Genomic DNA, 18,368 nt, shown 5'->3' on the forward strand with positions numbered 1-18,368 from the left:
CTGAAATGAGTTTACAAACTCCAGGCCTCCCTTTCATGCAAGTGATGGGTCAGACTGCACAGGACTGGCTCCTCCCCGCCACGTTCCCAAAATGAGAGGACGGCGTGGGAGTCCAGCTTCCGAAAAGGGAGCAAGAAAACCCACCCGGTGAACTGCATCCAAAAGATGCAAAATGACTGTGCACAGGCTTGGCATCACAGGAGTGTTTCCACCTGCCTGGCAGGCTGCAGCCCTCAGAACCGCCCCACTCCTTTTGTGGAAGCACCACCTACGAGACCCCCAATTCAATTTCCTATCAAGGTGGTGGAGCAGAGGCTGAGCGTCTGGTCTTGGGGAAACTACGCAGCCTCAGACCTGAGACTGGACGCCTGGTGGCACGTCTTCCTTAGAGCAACCTGCATGGCAAACACGAGAGGACACGAGAAGGCCGTCTCTACCGAGTTTTATTAGCCTCACGCCCATCATTTCAGTCAGTCCCACAGACAAAGCAGTCAGATCAAATGGCGTTACTTGAAAACTTCCATGTAGGGAGAAAAAAATTTTCTTGCCACTTTAAAAAAAAAAAAAAATCTTTTTGCTTTCTGCACACTGACATAGAGGTAAAAGAAAATGACTGCAACTTAAATATGAAAGAATTCTTTACAATTAAATCCACAAGTTTACACATGTATCTCAATCATGTGTCAGTGAAAAATCACCAACTATTTCAAAAGAGGAAAAATTATATGACAGAAGAAACAAAAAACTTGATAAAAAATATATCTCGGTATGAAAAGTACTGTGTCTTGGTGTCTTCACATCCTCCTCTTCTGTGTACTTATATACAACACTGAAAAGAAAAAAATGAACAAACTGAAACAAACTGCTCTTAAGTATCATAACAGCCAGTTTTAACGACATACAGACTTCAGCCTGATACCTCTGCAAATTTCAGAGTAATCTTCAAACCACACAATAAGTTCTAGAACTACTGTAAGGCTAATTTTATGATTTGAGACCTGGGTTTGATGTCTCAGAGGACTGTGTTCTGGTCTTAGCCATACATTTGGCTAGACTTGCAAATCATGAACAAGGGGATAAAATAACATGTATGTGAAAGTCTCTGGAATCTTAGAATGGTTTATAAATTGCAGGTATAACAATTACACTTATAGTCAAAGCATATTAGTAAATCTACCAGGCCAGACTTCAGACTAAAAACAGTTAGTTGCATCCGTCTCTTCAATATAATCACTAAACTTCTTGTTTACTTTTTTAAAGTTACATCAGGGTAAACAACAGCTGAGGAGTTTTAAATTTTTGTTAAAGACACCAAAGTCCTTCTTCTGAGTTCCCTGTAAAGGGTCAACCTTTGGTGTTATCCAAAGTCTTACTCAGCTAGTCCTCTCATGACCACCCACACAAACTCTTCAGGGTATGTGTGGCACATCTGAACCAGACCACACTGGTCGACCGGCTCATGGGAGGCAAATTTCCAGCAGGGGTTACCACCCCTTCCACCCCGGCGCCTACCCCGATTCTGACAGCTTTGTACAAAGTGAACACTGACAGATATCTTGATCAAAGGATATGGTACAGATTAATCAGATAAGCCAGGATCCTCTTTAAGAGGCTAGGATGTGAATTATGGAGTCTAAAGATAACTAACCACCACTAATTACCCCATGGAAAAGGTTATATAAAGGAAAGCATCAGAAGGACAGTGGAAACACCCCAAGGAAACTGGCCAAGTTTGAGATGTTGAGTGTTATGTGAAAGGATCCACCTTATCACCTCTCACAGAACCCATAGCTGACTGCTGTTATCAGCTGTCTTGAGATGAGGAAAGATCATTAACATTTCTCCGTGAGTGGAAAGAGTCAAATAAAAACAATATTAAAGATAAGAGGCCTATTCTTCTTCACACTGGAAGAACTAAAAAGGGAAGATACGATGTGACCCAAATGTTTATAGCAACACTATTTACTAGAGTCAAGACATAAAAGCAACATTAAGTGTCCACTGACAGATGACAGACAGATGGATAAAGAAGGGTACATGGAATATTATACAATGGAGTATTACTCAGCCATAAAAAAGAACAAAATAATGCCACTTGCAGCAACACGCATGGACCCAGAAATTATCATACTAAGTGAAGTAAGTCAGATAGAGAAAAAGAAATATCATATGGTATCACTTATATGTGGAATCTAAAAAAATGATACAAATGAACTTATTTACAAAACTGAAGCAGATACCGAAAACAAGCTCATGATTACCACAGAGGAAGTGGGAACAGATAAATTAGGAGTTTAGGAATAGCAGATATAAACTACTATACATAGATAAAAACTATAAAGAGAGACATATAGTTTTATCTTTATGTAGATATCTCTCTATATAGTTTTTATTTATATAAAGGTCCGTATAGTCAAAGCTATGTTTTTCCAGTAGTCATGAACAGACTTAAGAGTGGGACCATTAATAAGGCTGAGCACCAAAGAACTGATGCTTTTGAACTGTGGTGTTGGAGGAGACTCTTGAGAGTCCCTTGGACTGCAAGGAGATCAAACCAATCAATTCTAAAGGAAATCAACCCTGAATACTCATTGGAGGGACTGATGCTGAAGCTGAAGCTCCAAAACTCTGGCCACCTGATGGGAAGAGCCGAGTCATTGGAAAAGACCCTGATGCTGGGAAAGATTGAAGGCAAAAGGAGAGGGGGGATGCAGAGGACAAGATGATTAGATAGCATCCCCAACTCAATGGACATGAGTTTAAGCAAACTCCAGGAGATGGTGAAGGACAGGGAAGCCTGGTGTGTTGCAGTCCATGAAGTTGCAAAAAAGACACAACTGAGCCACTGAACAACAACAACAAATGCAGATAAACCACAAGGTCCTACTGTAGAGGACAGGGAATTATATTCAATTTTATAAACTATAATGGAAAAAAATCTTAAAATAATATATATACATTCAGTTATATATGTGTGTGTGTGTGTGTATATGTGTGTGTATGTGTATATAACTGAATCACTTTGCTATACACCAGAAACACAATACTGTAAGTCAACTACTTTAATAACAAATTTTTAAATAAAATAAAATGAAGACATAATGTGAAGCAATATGGTACTGTATAGACAGGAGATAGAATATCTACCATAAAAGTCAGGATGTTTAGTTCACAGCAAAGAGATCTAATTGTAAGGAGGTGGAAGAACTTATCCAGAGCTGGAGGATGCACAATAATAAAAAAACAGAAATCTAGAGTCGCAGAACTCCATTTGGGAGATGAGACCAAAAAGCAGGGATGGGTCAAAGGATAAATCCCCACAGTTTTGAGGTCTTCCCTTGAGTACCTTCAGAGCCATATTTCCTCTTTGGTCATCTTTGCCAAACTAAGGGATTCAAATCTCCCACAAGAAAAGCATTTCAAAGCTTGACAGAGAAACAGGACAAGTTAACTGTCAAATGATGCAAACCAAAGGTAGCAGGGAAATACTGGCCATTCTCAGAGCCAGAGTTCCAACTGCCAGGTGAAAGACGGCGTTGGGGGAATATAACACATTGTATCCGAGAACAGAGCTCAGCGCCAGTGTACCAAGGCCCTCGTCAAGCACAGGGAGGGAAAAAGAGAATTTCTAGTTCCAAAATGCCGTGAAGCACCTAAAAGAAAAAATGGCCACAGCAAAGATTTTACAGGAAATTAGAATTTAAAAACCAACAAAGCAAAACTAAAACTGAATTATCCAGTAAACCTGCTGGTGATCTGATTATAAAGAAAGAGGCCTATTGTGGATGCTATATAACTGTAGAGTGAAGGGCTGTTACCATTGTTTCCTCGGATAAATGCATCCCCATACTTATTCTTCAGCTGTCCATTTACATACTCCTCTGTCTGCTCCAAGGCTATATTCATGTAGCCATCCAGGCAAGCCAGGACCCCTGCAGACGGATTCAAAGAGGAGACACACAAAGCAAAAGAGGTGAAAATTACAGGGTATACCTGAGAGCTGACAATCTCTTCATTCATTAGCTCTTACATGCTTAATATAAAAATTCACACTGTAAATGCAACTCAATAGAGGGAAGCACAAAAAGTCTTTGCTTTCTCTCCGTCTGAATGGAGGCCAAGGCCCATACAGCACCAAGGCCATCGCATACCCACAACTGATGGCAGCAAAAACAAGGAGCTGCTGCCTTCCTCAATGGATGCGTGGCAACAATGGCAAACTTTTAAAACCTTCACAAAAGCAACACAGAAAGAATATTCCAAGTAAAATCCCATTCTTTGACAGCTAAAGACAGGAGCAGGCAGTTAGGCGCGAACAAATGAGCACGAGCCACGCCTCCTCACGCCCCCCGGCATGGCATTTCTGACTTCGGCCACTAAGGGAAATATGGCTCTGGCCGGTTTATCTCGTTCTGTCACAACATCCCGTGCAGCAGATGAATGTGGTCCAGGGTTAAAAGGAAGTCTCCACAACGTGTTAAAATAATGGAGAAGAGGAGACAACAGGTGTCCTGAAAGAACATCTTCACGCTGGGACTCCCGGTGAAGCGCGACGTGAGCGCGCAGGCCCCAGGCTGCTTCACAGCACACCCCTCTCCCTGTCGCTCCACGCAGAATCTTTCCCAATCCGGACAGATACAGAAAAACTGCCAAAACATCCCAGGCTTTTTAGGAAATTGTTCAAGTGAATCTTTTCAATTGTGTTAACATGGCATCAATTTTGCAAGATTTGATCTGATGATCCTTCATTTAAAAAGACTAAGATATGTAAACCACTGACTTCTGAGTTTCTAATTTCAAGTGGCATTTTCCAGAAAGACAATTTAAGTAAAAACAAATACTACAAACTTGATTCGATTAACCAAGTCGACAGTTCCATTTAGTCTCAATTTCGTTAATATGCTCCTCACTCTCTGCCTTTGCCCCCATTATCCTCTCAACAAAAAGTTTCTTTTCAAAACTGTGTGTGTCTGTGATAAGAGCCCAAGACAGTAAGCTAACAAACCCTCCTACAGGCTGCGAACTTTCAAAACATCAGCATGGATTGGGAATAATTAATAATTATTTCCTATCAGAAGAAAAGCTGAAGCTACAACTTTATGGTTTCTTTCCTGCTATATCTAAACCACAGCCATAAGTGAGCAAGAAACTTCTGAGACAAGCTACATAAATGTTTGAAAATTAATTAAAATCATTTAAAATAAAATCTTCCCTTCTAATAAAAATATTCTCACAGCAAAGGGTTGTTTTTTTTTTTTAAGAAAAAGGTTCCTAGAGGTTGTAAATATGATCCTCTCCTGTATTTTAATCTAACAAGGTTGAAGGGAAATTGATACAGAGAGCTGGCTTTTCCCCCCCAGTATTTTTATTTAACCACATTCTTTATAGGATGCCCTCAATAGTGTACATATTCTTCTAATATATAGAAGCCATGGCCAGACATTCATAAAAGGAGAAAAATTACAGTTAATACCCATATGAAAGGTTGCTGTAACTTACTAATCAAAGAAATACAAATGAAAGGAGTTATTACTTGTGGAACTAGAATGGAAAAGTCGAAAGCAAGGCTAACCCAAGAACTGAGAAAAACACAGACAAGAACAAACCATCTGCCCTGATAGGGGCCAGTTGGTACCCTCTCTGACTCTGAGATCCTAGCCCTAGCCCACAAAAATAAAACTGTGGTCCATACACTCATGGTACTCCTCTGCAGCCATTCAACTGTCTGTATCATGAGAGAACTGAAGGCATTTTTCTAATGTTAAAAAAAAAAAACCAGAATGCACATACAACTGATCCCACTTATGTAAAACTATGCTTCTATGGAGACAGATCCAAGTGGGTAAGGCTGATTATCTCTGGATGGTGGAATTTGGGGAGATTTAGCTTTCTTCTCAGAGAAGGCAATGGCAACCCACTCCAGTACTCTTGCCTGGAAAATCCCATGGATGGAGGAGCCTGGTAGGCTGTAGTCCATGGGGTCACTAGGAGTCGGACGTGACTGAGAGACTTCACTTTCACTTTTCACTTTCATGCAATGGAGAAGGAAATGGCAACCCACTCCAGTGTTCTTGCCTGGAGAATCCCAGGGATGGGGAGCCTGGTGGACTGCCGTCTATGGGGTCGCACAGAGTTGGACATGACTGAAGCGACTTAGCAGCAGCAGCTTTCTTCTATGTACAGACTTCCCTGGTGGATCAGGGTAAAGAACCCGCCTACCAATGCAGGGGACGCAGGTTTGACCCCTGGGTCAGGAAGATCTCCTGAAGAAGGAAATGGCAACTCACTCCAGTATTCTTGCCTGGAGAGTCCCACGGACAGAGGGGCCTGGAGGGCTACAGTCCATAGGGTCCCAAGAGTCAGATACAACTTAGTGACTAAACCACCACCATTCAGTATAAAGTCTCTAATTCCATTACAAAAATCAAATTACACTGGAGATATGTTATTAATGTTCAGAAACTAATACATAGACAGCAGAGTATTTCTTAACAAGGCTTTTGAGTCAAGCTTAAGTCTGAGTCCTAGGTCCTCCCTTACTAGGTGGGGATAATCAACAGAGATCTCAAAAGGATTTACGTGATGACAAGATAAAAATTAAAGTGATTCATGCACACTGGACCCATAGTAATCTCTCAATAAAATTAAGTTTTGCATGTGTGTAAAGTGGAAAAATCTCAAGAGACTAGAATCATTATTCAGGAGAGTGAGCAAGAAAAAGCTTTACAACTCTGCTAATGAATTAGCTATCTACAATTGTGAAATATTCCCAGTAATTTAACATATCTTAATTTTGGAAGGTTAGGAATTTAGTTATTTCGGAAAGTGAAACTGGATACCTTTCTTCCACAAAGTTAGTTTCAGCAGTGTCAGAGCCTCTTAAAAGGGGCACTTCATTCTCTCCAAGAACAAGATGTCTTTGGACACCCCACACATTACGTGAGTGGGAAGTTCACGCTGTGAAATGATACTGCCTAAATAGCTGCTCGCCAATCTTGACTACTTCCACAAAAACAAATGTGACTGGGCCAAGGAGTTCTTCAGAATCCAGTTACTCAAGCCTGGCTATCACCAGGCATGCAGGCACACGAATCCCAAAGCAGAGACAGGAGCCCCAGATCCGGCCAGAAATCACAGACACACGCTCTGTGGTCAGTTATCTTTCTAAAATGAACTGTCTCCGGGGTAGGAAAAGAAGTGGGCATAAAATCTGTTGACAACGAAGGCTTTTTTGGTCTACTGGGTACTTTGTTACTTCTTTAGCAAACAGCAGTAGGGATAAAGCCCGGAAGTCTTACCTCGATAATCCACTCCCGAATTTAGCTTCACCACAACTGGTCGCCCAATGATCTGCTTCAGGAAGTCACTGGGCGTTTGCTTCCGCAGACTCATTGTAGCAATCCTGATCAGAAACCTGGAAAGGGCAATGAAGGCAATGCCAAAGGTAGTCAGCAAAAAAACCAGGAAGCCCTTAGGGTGTTTATAGGAAATCAAATGTCAGAGGGCCACATGTGCAGAATCAACAGTACTCCACCACCATGGCCTTAACACGACAGCTAACCAGATTCCAGTACCTTCCAGAAGCCAGATCGTAAGCTAAGCGTTTATACACATTACCTCATCCACAGCCTCCTCACAGAACAGCCCCGGGTTTCCGGAGTCCCTGTTCCTAATCACTTGTCACCACGGTTCCCCGCACAGTCAATATACCCATTCCCACCACTCACCCAACACTTGTTTTATGCTGAGTGCTCTGCTACGATCCTTCGGAACCTACCAAATGTCATCTTTATAAGAACCCTGGGAAGGTTTTAAAATCCCCATTTTGCTGATGAAAATAAAGGCCCAGAAAGATGAAATAAAAGTGCCCCAAATGTGGCAAAATCAACGTCCAAGTTTGAATCAGTCATGTTTTAAAGCCACTGTTTATGCAGTATTTACAACAACTGATGTCAAAACAGTATCTCTAGAGAGAATTATAATCATAATTGAAAGCTAATATTTGAATGTACTACAGGCCAGCACTTATGTAAGCACTTCCCATGTATTAATCCACTTAGCGCTCAGAGGTAGGTGTTGTTTTAACCTCATTTTACAGATGACTAGAGACAGAAAGGGCTAAACAGCCTGTTCAAGGTCACACAGCCAGTAAGTAGATGGCCAGCCCATGTCTTAATCACATCTATATGTTGCCTCCTGAAAGCTGCTAATGTAGCCAAAGATTTTTATTTATCCTATTATGGCAAATAAACTCTATGACAAAAAAAATCCAGTATAATAGGGGTCTGAAGTAGGGAAACAGCATTATACACCCAAATCAATCACAGACATACATAGCTACCCATCGCGCCTTTAATATATTTTTTAATAAAAATTCATCCTGTTTTATAAGTTCGTGCTTTCAAAATACTTCAGTAAACAAATATAACAAAGCTGCAGTTACTTAAGCAAAACTTGGGAAACTGATTCTTCTGTTTCAGTCATATTCAATATCACTTGTATTCAGCAGCCATACAGCATCACCTGAAAAAAGCATGGGTACAACACGTGAAGGACTTGCCTCCAGAACTTGCGTTGGGTTTTGTGTTTTCAATCAAAACTTTTCATTAACCATTCTTCCATTAATAGCACTACTTATTTCACTCCAAGTTTCTCCACTCAAATGATCTGAATTCAGGCTGAAGATCACTGTATGGAGGTTTTCTCAGCATGAATCTATGTAGACTCAGCAGCAGTCTGGGCAAGCTAGAATGCTAGATTTTATTGACTCTTCCTTGTTTAACAATGTTTATGGACACACTCTGCAAAAGAATTCAAAAACCGTACACACAGGCTCTCACCTTACAGATTTTAGAATCTAGAAGAACTTAAGACTCTTGTTTAAGAGCATAAGCACAAAGTGATTTTGCTTAGTTCTCAGTTGCGTCTGACTCTGCAACCTCATGGATGGTGGCCCGCCAGGCTCCTCTGTCTCTGGGGGTTCTCCAGGCAAGAATACTGAAGTGGGTTGCCATGCCCTCCTCCAGGGGAATCTTCCCAACCCAGGGATTGAACCCAGTTTCCCACATTGCAGGCAGATTCTTTACCATCTGAGCCACCAGGGAAGTCCAAGAATACTGGAATGGGTAGCCTATTCCTTCTCCAGGGGTTCTTCCTGACCCAGGAATCAAGATCTCCTGCATTGCAAGCAGATTCCTTACCAGCTGAGCTACCAGGGAAACCCTCTTGTTTAAGAGTGTGAGCAAAAAGTTATTGTAACCGAAGTAAAATAATTTTCTTTAACCAAGAAAAAAAAAAAAACGTATCAAATTAAATAAAATACAAATTTCAAAAACTATTCTTGAATTTGGGGCTGGTACTTGGCCCATCCATCATCCATTCCACCTCCTCAAGGGTGAAGGATTTTTTTTTTTAATGTGATCAACTAATTATTTTGCTCAGTAAATCTTACCTTTTCCATTCAATTGCCAATTTATTTTTTTAGCTACACAGGTTCAACAGATAACTGACATTTCAATTACTATTCAGGACAATCACTATTCATTCATGACTCAGGCCACATAACAAAGTTATTTATGCTGTTTTGAGCCCAAGAAAAAAAAAAATTACAAAGTAAATACTGTAGCAGATTCAGTACCTTTAGTGAGTTTAGTAAAAAGAAATAAATCTTCCCATTTATCTATAAAGTGCCTTATTTCTCTATAGAACATGCATTGTTCTGTGGCTGAGGGGCTGAAGGCCCCATAGAGACTCACTCATTGAATCTTAAGCTCATTTCCTGTCAGATGCTAAATCCCATTATGCCAGCTTCTTCATCTACAATATTGACAGAAAACTAGTTGTTCATTTTCTGCTTAAAAACCTCACCAAGATGCATTCTGACATGAAAATCTATTAACTACCTTGTCTGAAGTTAAAAGTCAATAGAGAAAAGTTCTCATTGCTTTCTGAGACGCTCTTCTTGGGTTATGACCCTCAAATTTGACTCAAATAAAATTTTTCATTTCTTAAAAAAAAAAGTTAAAGATAAATTTTAACCTAGACTGATAGTTTGCCCAACTGATATTAGTTATTTTTAAAATGTTACTGTCTTTCCTTGCCTTTTAAAAAAGCAGATACATTCTTCTAAGTTCTGCCATTAAGCCTCATCTTTACCCCAATTAACACTGATCACTTCCTGAAGGCATTCAACACTTTAGATCTTTATGCAGCACCAACTGGGGATATAATACCAGTAAGAGTTGACACTCCAAAAGGGGCAGAAACATGCAAAAGGAGGGTTGCTGGTGGGTTTTTTTAAATATTTATTTCTTTTTATTTATGTATTTATTTGGTTGCTCTGGGTCTTAGCTGTGGCATGCGGGACCTTTAGTTGAAGTATGTGCAATTTAGTTCCCTGACCTGGGATTGAATCCTAGCCACCTGCACTGAGAGCCCAGAGTCTTAACTGCTGGACCACCTGGGAAGTACTGGAGAAGCTTTTCAAAGCCGTATGCATTTGGATAAAATTATCCAGGGAATAGCACATAGAGAAGACTCATTTAGCCCAGGCCTGGCAAATCAAAGATTCCTGGGGGTGAACCTGAGCTGAATATGGAGTAAAAGGAGTCTACCAGCCTAAAAGGCAGAGAAGGCAATGGCACCCCACTCCAGTACTCTTGCCTGGAAAATGCCATGGACAGAGGAGCCTGGTGGGCTGAAGTCCATAGGGTGGCTAAGAGTCGGACACGACTGAGCGACTTCACTTTCACTTTTCACTTTCATGCATTGGAGAAGGAAATGGCAACCCACTCCAGCGTTCTTGCCTGGAGAATCCCAGGGGCGGTGGAGCCTGGTGGGCTGCCGTCTATGGGGTTGCACAGAGTTGGACACGACTGAAGCGACTTAGCAGCAGCAGCCTAAAAGGAGAGAAATCTGAGCGAAGGCATCGGACAGTGTTTGAGTTTGAAGGGAAAATGCTTCCCTATGCCTGGAGGACAAGCAGCAGCTGCAGATGGGAGCAGGGCCACCAATGCAGGAGCAGGGCAAGTCAGGCTGAGGTCGGGGCCACACGTGGATCACCTACATCACTTGGATATCCTGACTCAGTAGTGCTGGGGCGGGACCCAGGAATCTGTGCCAAAGCCTAGGGGACTCTTCTCAACTGGGCAGCATGGGAAATACTTGTGTCAATGACGGGGACCCTGGGAAGCTCTGAAGCAGAGATATGATCGACTACAGATTGCAGACAGGCCCTCTCACTGAGTCCTGGCATCACAGTTTACCATCTGGCGGTTGTTATCTAGTCGCTATATTGTGTCCAGCTCTTTTGCGACCCCGTGGACTGTAGCCCACCAGGCTCCTCTGCCCATGGGATTTCCCAGGCAAGAATACTGGAGTGGGTTGCCATTTCCTCCCCCTACTTGGTTACCTGTCATTATTTATTCTCTTTCATATACCTTATTTTTTTTTTAATGAATCTTTTCTCCCTCAAAAGACTGGAAGTCATGTAAAAGAAGAGACTAGTACTCATCTACTCCCCAGAACATCAATATTGTGCTAAATCTTTTAGAAAAAAAAATTTTTTTTAAGTTCTTTGTAAAGAGGATGGTTGCTTCAAACACATTTTATCCATCACTTTAGGAAAGTGTATCTTTTACACTCGTCTTCATTAGGCTTCCGTGGTATTCTTGGTTACTTAACGACTCGCCCATAAATCCATTTTGTGTGAGTAAATTGGTCTCGACACCACAATTTTTCCCATGACTTGGCGCACGTAATTTTAAGTTTTCATCTTTTAAATTGGATAAGGCAGAAGGAACAGTTCTGTTTCTGAAGGAAGAAAAAAGCCTCTTGAACCATAAACACGTAAGAGGAAAAAGGCTTCCTTGCTTCAGGGTCACCTTGATAAAATTTCTGTTCAAAATTAAAGCCGTAATCACCCTCTAGGCCTCCTCTCCCTCCCGACTCCTACTCAGGCTTGTTTTAAACGACCTACTCTCATAAATGGCTATTAAATCAAAAGCAGTATATTTCCCGGCAGAAGCTCCTGAGAGGTCTGGTATGAGAACATCTGCTGACTGCCCTGGCAGAGGTTTTTTCAGGTAGAAGAATGGGGAGCAGGGTGAAGAACCAAACTATATTCATCCCACTAGGTGCCAGGCCACGTGAGATTCCTGAGCAATTCACAGAGTAACCCTGGGAGGTGGTGAGCAGAGCTAAGGCTTGATCCTAAAGCCGGGGCACTTTCAGAGGTACAGCTGCCCTTCTGAATAAGTCAAGATGCTCTCATTAAACCTGGGGAATGGCCAGAGACACAGTGAGAGGTCTATTTAGGGGTGGGGCCTTCCATGGTGGCTCAGATGATAAAGAATCTGGGTTTGATCCCTGGGTTGGGATGATCCCCTGGAGAAGGGAATGGCAACCCACTCCAGTATTCTTGCCTGGAGAATTTCATGGACAGAGGAACCTAGAAGGCTACAGTCCGTGGGGTCACAAAGAGTTGGACACGACTGAGCAACTAACACACACACAGCACTGGGTTGGGGGGAGGGTGGATACCTAAAGTGACAAAGGATTATAAATTAAGCCTGTGGAAATATATAAAAATGGTCAAACGGAAAAATATATATATATATATTTAATATGACTGACTTATGTCATTGAGCAAAGACATCCAACTCCTTGTTTCTTGGCAATGTTCACTGTAAACTTTCCCCCATTTACAGTTTAGGGTGGAAAAAAGATTGCAAAGGAAAAAACTGCAGTGAAACCTAGTACTACAACCCAAGTAAACACAGCTGTAGGCTAATACGTGAGTGTCAGGGAGGGCACGAGACACGGTGAAAAACAGCTCTCCATGGATTTCCCTTTCCAGACAGTGGATACATGACCCTCTCTGAAGGCTTCAAACCAACCCCTCCTTCCCACCCACAAGGGGCGACCTTCCTCCCTGCTCTCCTGGGTGCTACGCTGACTTGGCCCTCTGCACATCCAGAGCGCCTCTCACCAAAAAAAAAAGAAAAAAAGTTGTGTATTTGCAACATACTGATTGTCTGGCTCTGTGAACACCTGGAATTTTATTGGCTAGGGAAAGGGCCCCACTTTCAGCTCCATCCTGGGGTGTCTAGCACACCCAGCCCCTGCCTCTGTTGTGGAGAGCCGTCCTTGCTGTTTAGTCTCTAACTCGTGTCCAACTCTTTTGCAACCCCATGGATTGTAGTCCATCAGGTTTCCCTGTCCATGGGATTTCCCGGGCAAGAATACTGGAATGGATTGCCATTCCCACCATTGTTCTCTGATCTTAAAGCAACAAAAAGTTTTAAAACATCTTCAAGGGTTAACAGATGAAAACCAACAATGAAGTATTAACCATGTGTCAGAGTATAAATTGTAACTTATTAGATATTTTATTCCAACATATAAAGAATCTGAAAACAACCGTCAAAAAAACCTTGAAGGGACGGTGACTCTAAATAATGAATTTCTAGTCCTGGCCATGAAAATAGTCACTTTTCCCACTTTTTAGTGCTACAGATCACTCAGGATTACAATCTCTGTTATGTGGCACAATTCTAAAACAGTAGACTATGGAAATATATACATACATGTAAAATATTACACTTATATATATATATATATACACCTATTACATACATACATGTATACAGCCGAATTACTTTGCTATACAACTGAAACTAACACAATATTGTAAATCAACTACAATAAAAAGAAGTAAATAAAACAACCGAGTAATCCAGGGGCATAAGTATCTCTAAATTCTAATCCTGAGAATGTCACTGCGCAGTGCGAGACCACATGTGTAAAGACTACACACTTGGGATGCGGGAAACCTGAGTTCTAATCCCAGCTCCGTACTTAATTAGCAGTGTGCTTGGATTATTCACCATTCCACCTCTCCAGGCCCTGGGGTTCTTCATTTGTAAAATAAGGGAGTTATGCCAGAAGATCACTTAAGACAGACTATCGTTTAAGGGATCATCCAGCTCTAACATTCAGTCAAGGCCGATGCAGTAACTCCAACAACACACATACACACATTCTAACATCCTCTGACGTGCTCAAAGTCAAGCAAGTGCAATCATCACATATCACTATCACTCACACACACACACACACACACACACAAATCCAAAGAGGCTCAACCTTGCCGGTTGATATCGTAAAAAAGAATTACTTTTGGTGAAAAAGGCACAGTCAAAATGATGGAAATTACTAAAACTTTTTTGGCAAAACAATTTGGCCATGTGTATGAAGGCTTAAAAAGACCCCAAAAGATCACAGGATCTATTCTAATAACTTCACTTCTCAGAATTAGTCCAAGAGAAGAAAACGGCAACCCACTCCAGTATTCTTGTCTGGAAAACCCCAAGGACAGAGGAGCAGGGAGGGGTTCGCAAAGGGTCTGACTCGACCTAGCGACTAAGCACCATGCAATCAACTTAAATATTTTTTTAAAGAAAGGTTTATCAAAGTATTGTTTGGAATATTAAAATGAAGCAAAAATCCACAAACACTCTAAACGTCTCGTTGTCGGTAATAGTTAAGTAATTTACAGGACCTACACAACGATGGTTTAGGCAGCCAATAAAAAGAAGAAACAAAAAATAGAAATGATATTTAGGAATGATTTCTAAGTGAAAATGAAAAACTAAACATACGATTAAGTGACACAATGGGTACAGCCTTAGCTCAAGTACAAACCATCCCACGCAAGAATAAAATTCTGAGACTGTCGTGTCGTGAACACTATTTTCTTCAGTAAACTCTTCTGTATTTACATTTTTCTCTAATAAGGGGTGGGGAAAGAACAGAACAAATCGCTCTCAATATTATCTGCATCATCGCAATTCCAGACATGGTAATACATGCTGACCACGCAGGCACACCACTGCACAGGAATGCCGCCGCGATAGGACTGAACACCATGCAGCCGTGGGCATCCCCAATCTGACAACTCCGGAAGCTGGGCCAGCGCAGCCTTTAATTCCCGGGGGTCAGGCGCAGCCACGCCGATGCAGCGGAGGCCAGGCAATTCCGGGCGAAGCCTGGCCCCGCGTACCACCTTCCCGCCGAATCCCCGGGCGCAGATCGGGACTGCCTGCGGAATCTTAACCACCAGGAGCGGTCTCGGGAGCCGACTTGGTGAAGCCCGGACGCTGCCGTTCCTCCCCGCGCGATCTAGGCGGCCCTCGGGGAGGGCTTCTCGGGGTGGGGATCGGGAATCCCGGCGCCAGCGATCCCCGATCTCCCGGCAACGGCAGGCGCCGAGGACCGAGCCTGAGCGCCGCACCTCGCGCGGACCCGCCACCTGCCGCTCCCGAACTCCACCCGGGGCGAGGGAACACTGAGGCCTCCGATGGCCCGCGCGGCCGCACAGCTCACCTCGCGGCCGGGATCCGAACCCTTACTCCGGTCACCCCACAAGCCCAGCCTCCGCCGATCCACCGGGCGAAACCGAAACTGAAATAGCCGAGGCGGCGGCACTTTTCGGACTCAGCCAATCATTGCTTTCCGTGACTACGGCAGCCCGCGAGGACCGAAAACCGCACCGCGCCGGAGTGCGCAAATCCCAGAATCCGAAGATGAAGTTGGTGCTTGGAGTCAAAGCGGAAAGCACTGTTTCTCTCTTCTAACAGAAAGCAAATGCCACTACCCCTCCCTCCCCCACTCCCTCGAAGAAAAAAAAGCAACACTGGACGTGATCTTTTAATCAGGATTTCTTATAGGCTGATATGTTAAAAAAAAAAAAAAAAAACTTGACGTTATAGGAAACTGGAATTCACTGCTAAAGTAATGACTATGCACACTTAGAGATGTCCTGAAATTGGATAACTAAATGCAAATAAATAAATAAAGCAAGCAACCTCGAATCTTTAAATCCACTTTTGGATTTTGCTTAAATGTGTGAAGACGAAGTCGTTATAAGCAAGAGATTGTCTCCATAGCGACGTTAATTGACACAAAAAATTAAAATCACGAAAGTAACTCGTATTTTATAATATAAAGTGCATTGTGTTACCGACTGGTTCTAACTGAAAATGGTGTACGGACATTATTTAAGTGCTGCTATGGGATACCGGTTTGGAACTTCGCGTGAATTCTCAATAGTCTTGCTATTTGAGGGAAAGGAAAAAGAAGAAAATTGTTATGCCAAGACTTGATTCCTTTTTTCGCTACACACATACCCTCATCAAATTAAAACTTACACTTCAATTCTATTCCAAATTTGTGATGCTACAAATAAAGTGATGATAGGTTTAAATAGATCTTTAACTCTGTTTAAGTGTTACAGGATCTAAGACACAGACATCTTTTCTTAGACAAAAATGAGTTCACCCTCCTGTAAGCTTCTGTTAGCTAAAGGCAGAATAAATGAACCTTTGATTGACATTGGGGACAGAGAATGACAACGTGTGATTTGGTAGAATAGATGGACTTTATTATATGCTTTTGTAAGTGCTCACTTTGGGTAAAGACCAAGTAATTGCAGATTTGTTGAAAAGAACTGTATTTGCAATATAAAATATAATTTTAAAATGTAAGTAAAATATCATTTAAATATGTTGATTAGCTGCCAGAAATATCCACAACATAGTAGGATATAAAACCAGTCCTGTCCCCAAAAGCCTTCACAAAAGGCATCAAACTGTACTATATCTTCCACTGATCATTTCAGTTATTCAAAAAAGAATTTTTATTCATAGCCTCTTTCCCTTTACCAAAGAGCCTTCACAGAGTCATCATGACTGGTGATGGGCAGGGGATAAGGAAGAATTTTAAGGACATATTTCATCCGCAGAGAGACTGTAACCTTCTCCAAGGGGCATAGATCTGTAAGGGCTCCATGAGACAAACAGGCTGGACACCATGAATTAGTTCACAAGCCCAAAAGGTTTACCAAAATGTGGCTGCACCCAGAACTCCCTCAGCAGCTTAGAACTGGCTTCCTTAACCCACAGAGTAACTTTCCATATTTTACAAGTACCCCCACCCACTCAGCTAGAATCTTTTACTGAACAAAAAAAAACATGTCTAAGACTTTTTTGGAATACTAATCCAGTAAGATTAGGGAAAGGAGTAAGTACATCAAGGCTGTTTATTGTCACCCTGCTTATTTAACTTATATGCAGAGAACATCATGAGAAATGCTGGGCTGAATGAAGTACAAGCTGGAATCAAGATTGCCAGGAAAAATACCAATAAACTCAGATATGCAGATGACACCACCCTTATGGCAGAAAGCAAAGAACAACTAAAGAGCCTCTTGATGAAAATGAAAGAGGAGAGTGAAAAAGTTGGCTTAAAACTCAACATTCAGAAAACTAAGATCATGCATCCGGTCCTATCACTTCATAGCAAATAGATGTGGAAACAGTGGGAACAGTGGCTGACTTTATTTTTTGGGGCTCCAAAATCACTGCAGATGGTGACTGCAGCCATGAAATTAAAAGACACTTACTCCTTAGAAGAAAAGCTATGTCCAAAGCTATTTTAAACAGCTTATTAAAAAGCAGAGACATTACTTTGCCAACAAAGGTCCGTCTAGTCAAAGCTATGGTTTTGCCAGTAGTCATGTATGATTATGAGAGTTGGACTATAAAGAAAGCTGAGCACCAAAGAATTGATGCTTTTGAACTGTGGTATTGGAAAAGACTCTTGAGAGTTCCTTGGACTACAAGGAAATCCAACTAGTCCATCCCAAAGGAGATCAGTCCTGAATATTCATTGGAAGGACTGATGCTAAAGCTGAAACTCCAATACTTTGGCCACCTGATGCGAAGAACTGACTCATTGGAAAAGACCTTGATGCTGGGAGGGATTGGAGGCAGGAGGAGAAGGGGACGACAGAGGATGAGATGATTGGATGGCATCACCGACTCAAGGAACATGAGTTTGAGTAAACTCTGGGAGTTGGTGATGGACAGGGAGGCCTGGCGTGCTACAGTCCATGGGGTCGCAAAGAGTTGGACATGACTGAGCAACTGAACTGACTGAATCCAGTAGAACAAGTCTTCAAAACCCTGAATACAAACATTAATTTATTAAGGAGCTTTAAAGTCGTAAACATAATATAACATGATTTATTTTAGCTCATAGAGTTTAGTTGCAAGAATTGATGAACCTACATTGACACATCATATTCACCCCAAGTTTATATTAGGGTTCACTTTGGTGGTGTACACTCCGTGGGCTTTTTTTTTTTTGGATGTGCACCATTTTTAAAGTCTTTATTGAATTTGTCACAATGTTGCTTGTGGTTTTTTGGCCATGAGGCATATGGGATCTTAGCTCCTCCATCAGAGAAGTCCCTATTTTGTGGATTTTGAGAAACATGTAATAACGGGCATCCACCATTATGGTATTAT

At 41.9% G+C, this 18,368-nt stretch overlaps 1 protein-coding gene across 3 annotated transcripts; it reads right to left on the bottom strand.

The window, feature by feature from the left end:
- Nucleotides 1–426: 426 nt before the first annotated feature.
- Nucleotides 427–15,458, bottom strand: LSM6 (LSM6 homolog, U6 small nuclear RNA and mRNA degradation associated). Of its 3 annotated transcripts, XM_086346489.1 has the most exons (5): nt 15,385–15,458; nt 8,561–8,801; nt 7,299–7,414; nt 3,819–3,932; nt 427–829 (listed from the first exon to the last, which is right to left on the bottom strand). In XM_086346489.1, exons 3-5 carry the CDS (start codon nt 7,390–7,392, stop codon nt 795–797), a joined length of 243 nt encoding a protein of 80 aa, XP_086202615.1. In that variant the 5' UTR covers nt 7,393–7,414; nt 8,561–8,801; nt 15,385–15,458; the 3' UTR covers nt 427–794. The 3 variants fall into 3 exon arrangements, with proteins under 3 accessions (XP_086202615.1, XP_086202614.1, XP_086202613.1); XM_086346488.1 differs by lacking the exon at nt 8,561–8,801; XM_086346487.1 differs by lacking the exons at nt 8,561–8,801; nt 15,385–15,458 and adding an exon at nt 8,444–8,520.
- Nucleotides 15,459–18,368: the final 2,910 nt, after the last annotated feature.

Source organism: Bos grunniens, chromosome 17 (genome assembly GCF_055505025.1).
Source record: "Bos grunniens cultivar Pamir isolate PY7600 chromosome 17, Bosgru_T2T1.0, whole genome shotgun sequence".
In the NCBI taxonomy this organism is placed as follows: domain Eukaryota; kingdom Metazoa; phylum Chordata; class Mammalia; order Artiodactyla; family Bovidae; genus Bos; species Bos grunniens.

Excerpts from the sequence above, each read along its gene's own strand:
- LSM6 (XM_086346487.1), bottom strand. The coding sequence starts at position 8,484 with ATGACTGAAACAGAAGAATCAGTTTCCCAAGTTTTGCTTAA. Across the intron at positions 7,415-8,443 it reads GTTTCCCAAGTTTTGCTTAA|GTTTCTGATCAGGATTGCTA; the intron begins GTAACTGCAGCT and ends TGCCCTTTCCAG. Across the intron at positions 830-3,818 it reads ATTTATCCGAGGAAACAATG|TGTTGTATATAAGTACACAG; the intron begins GTAACAGCCCTT and ends TTTTCTTTTCAG.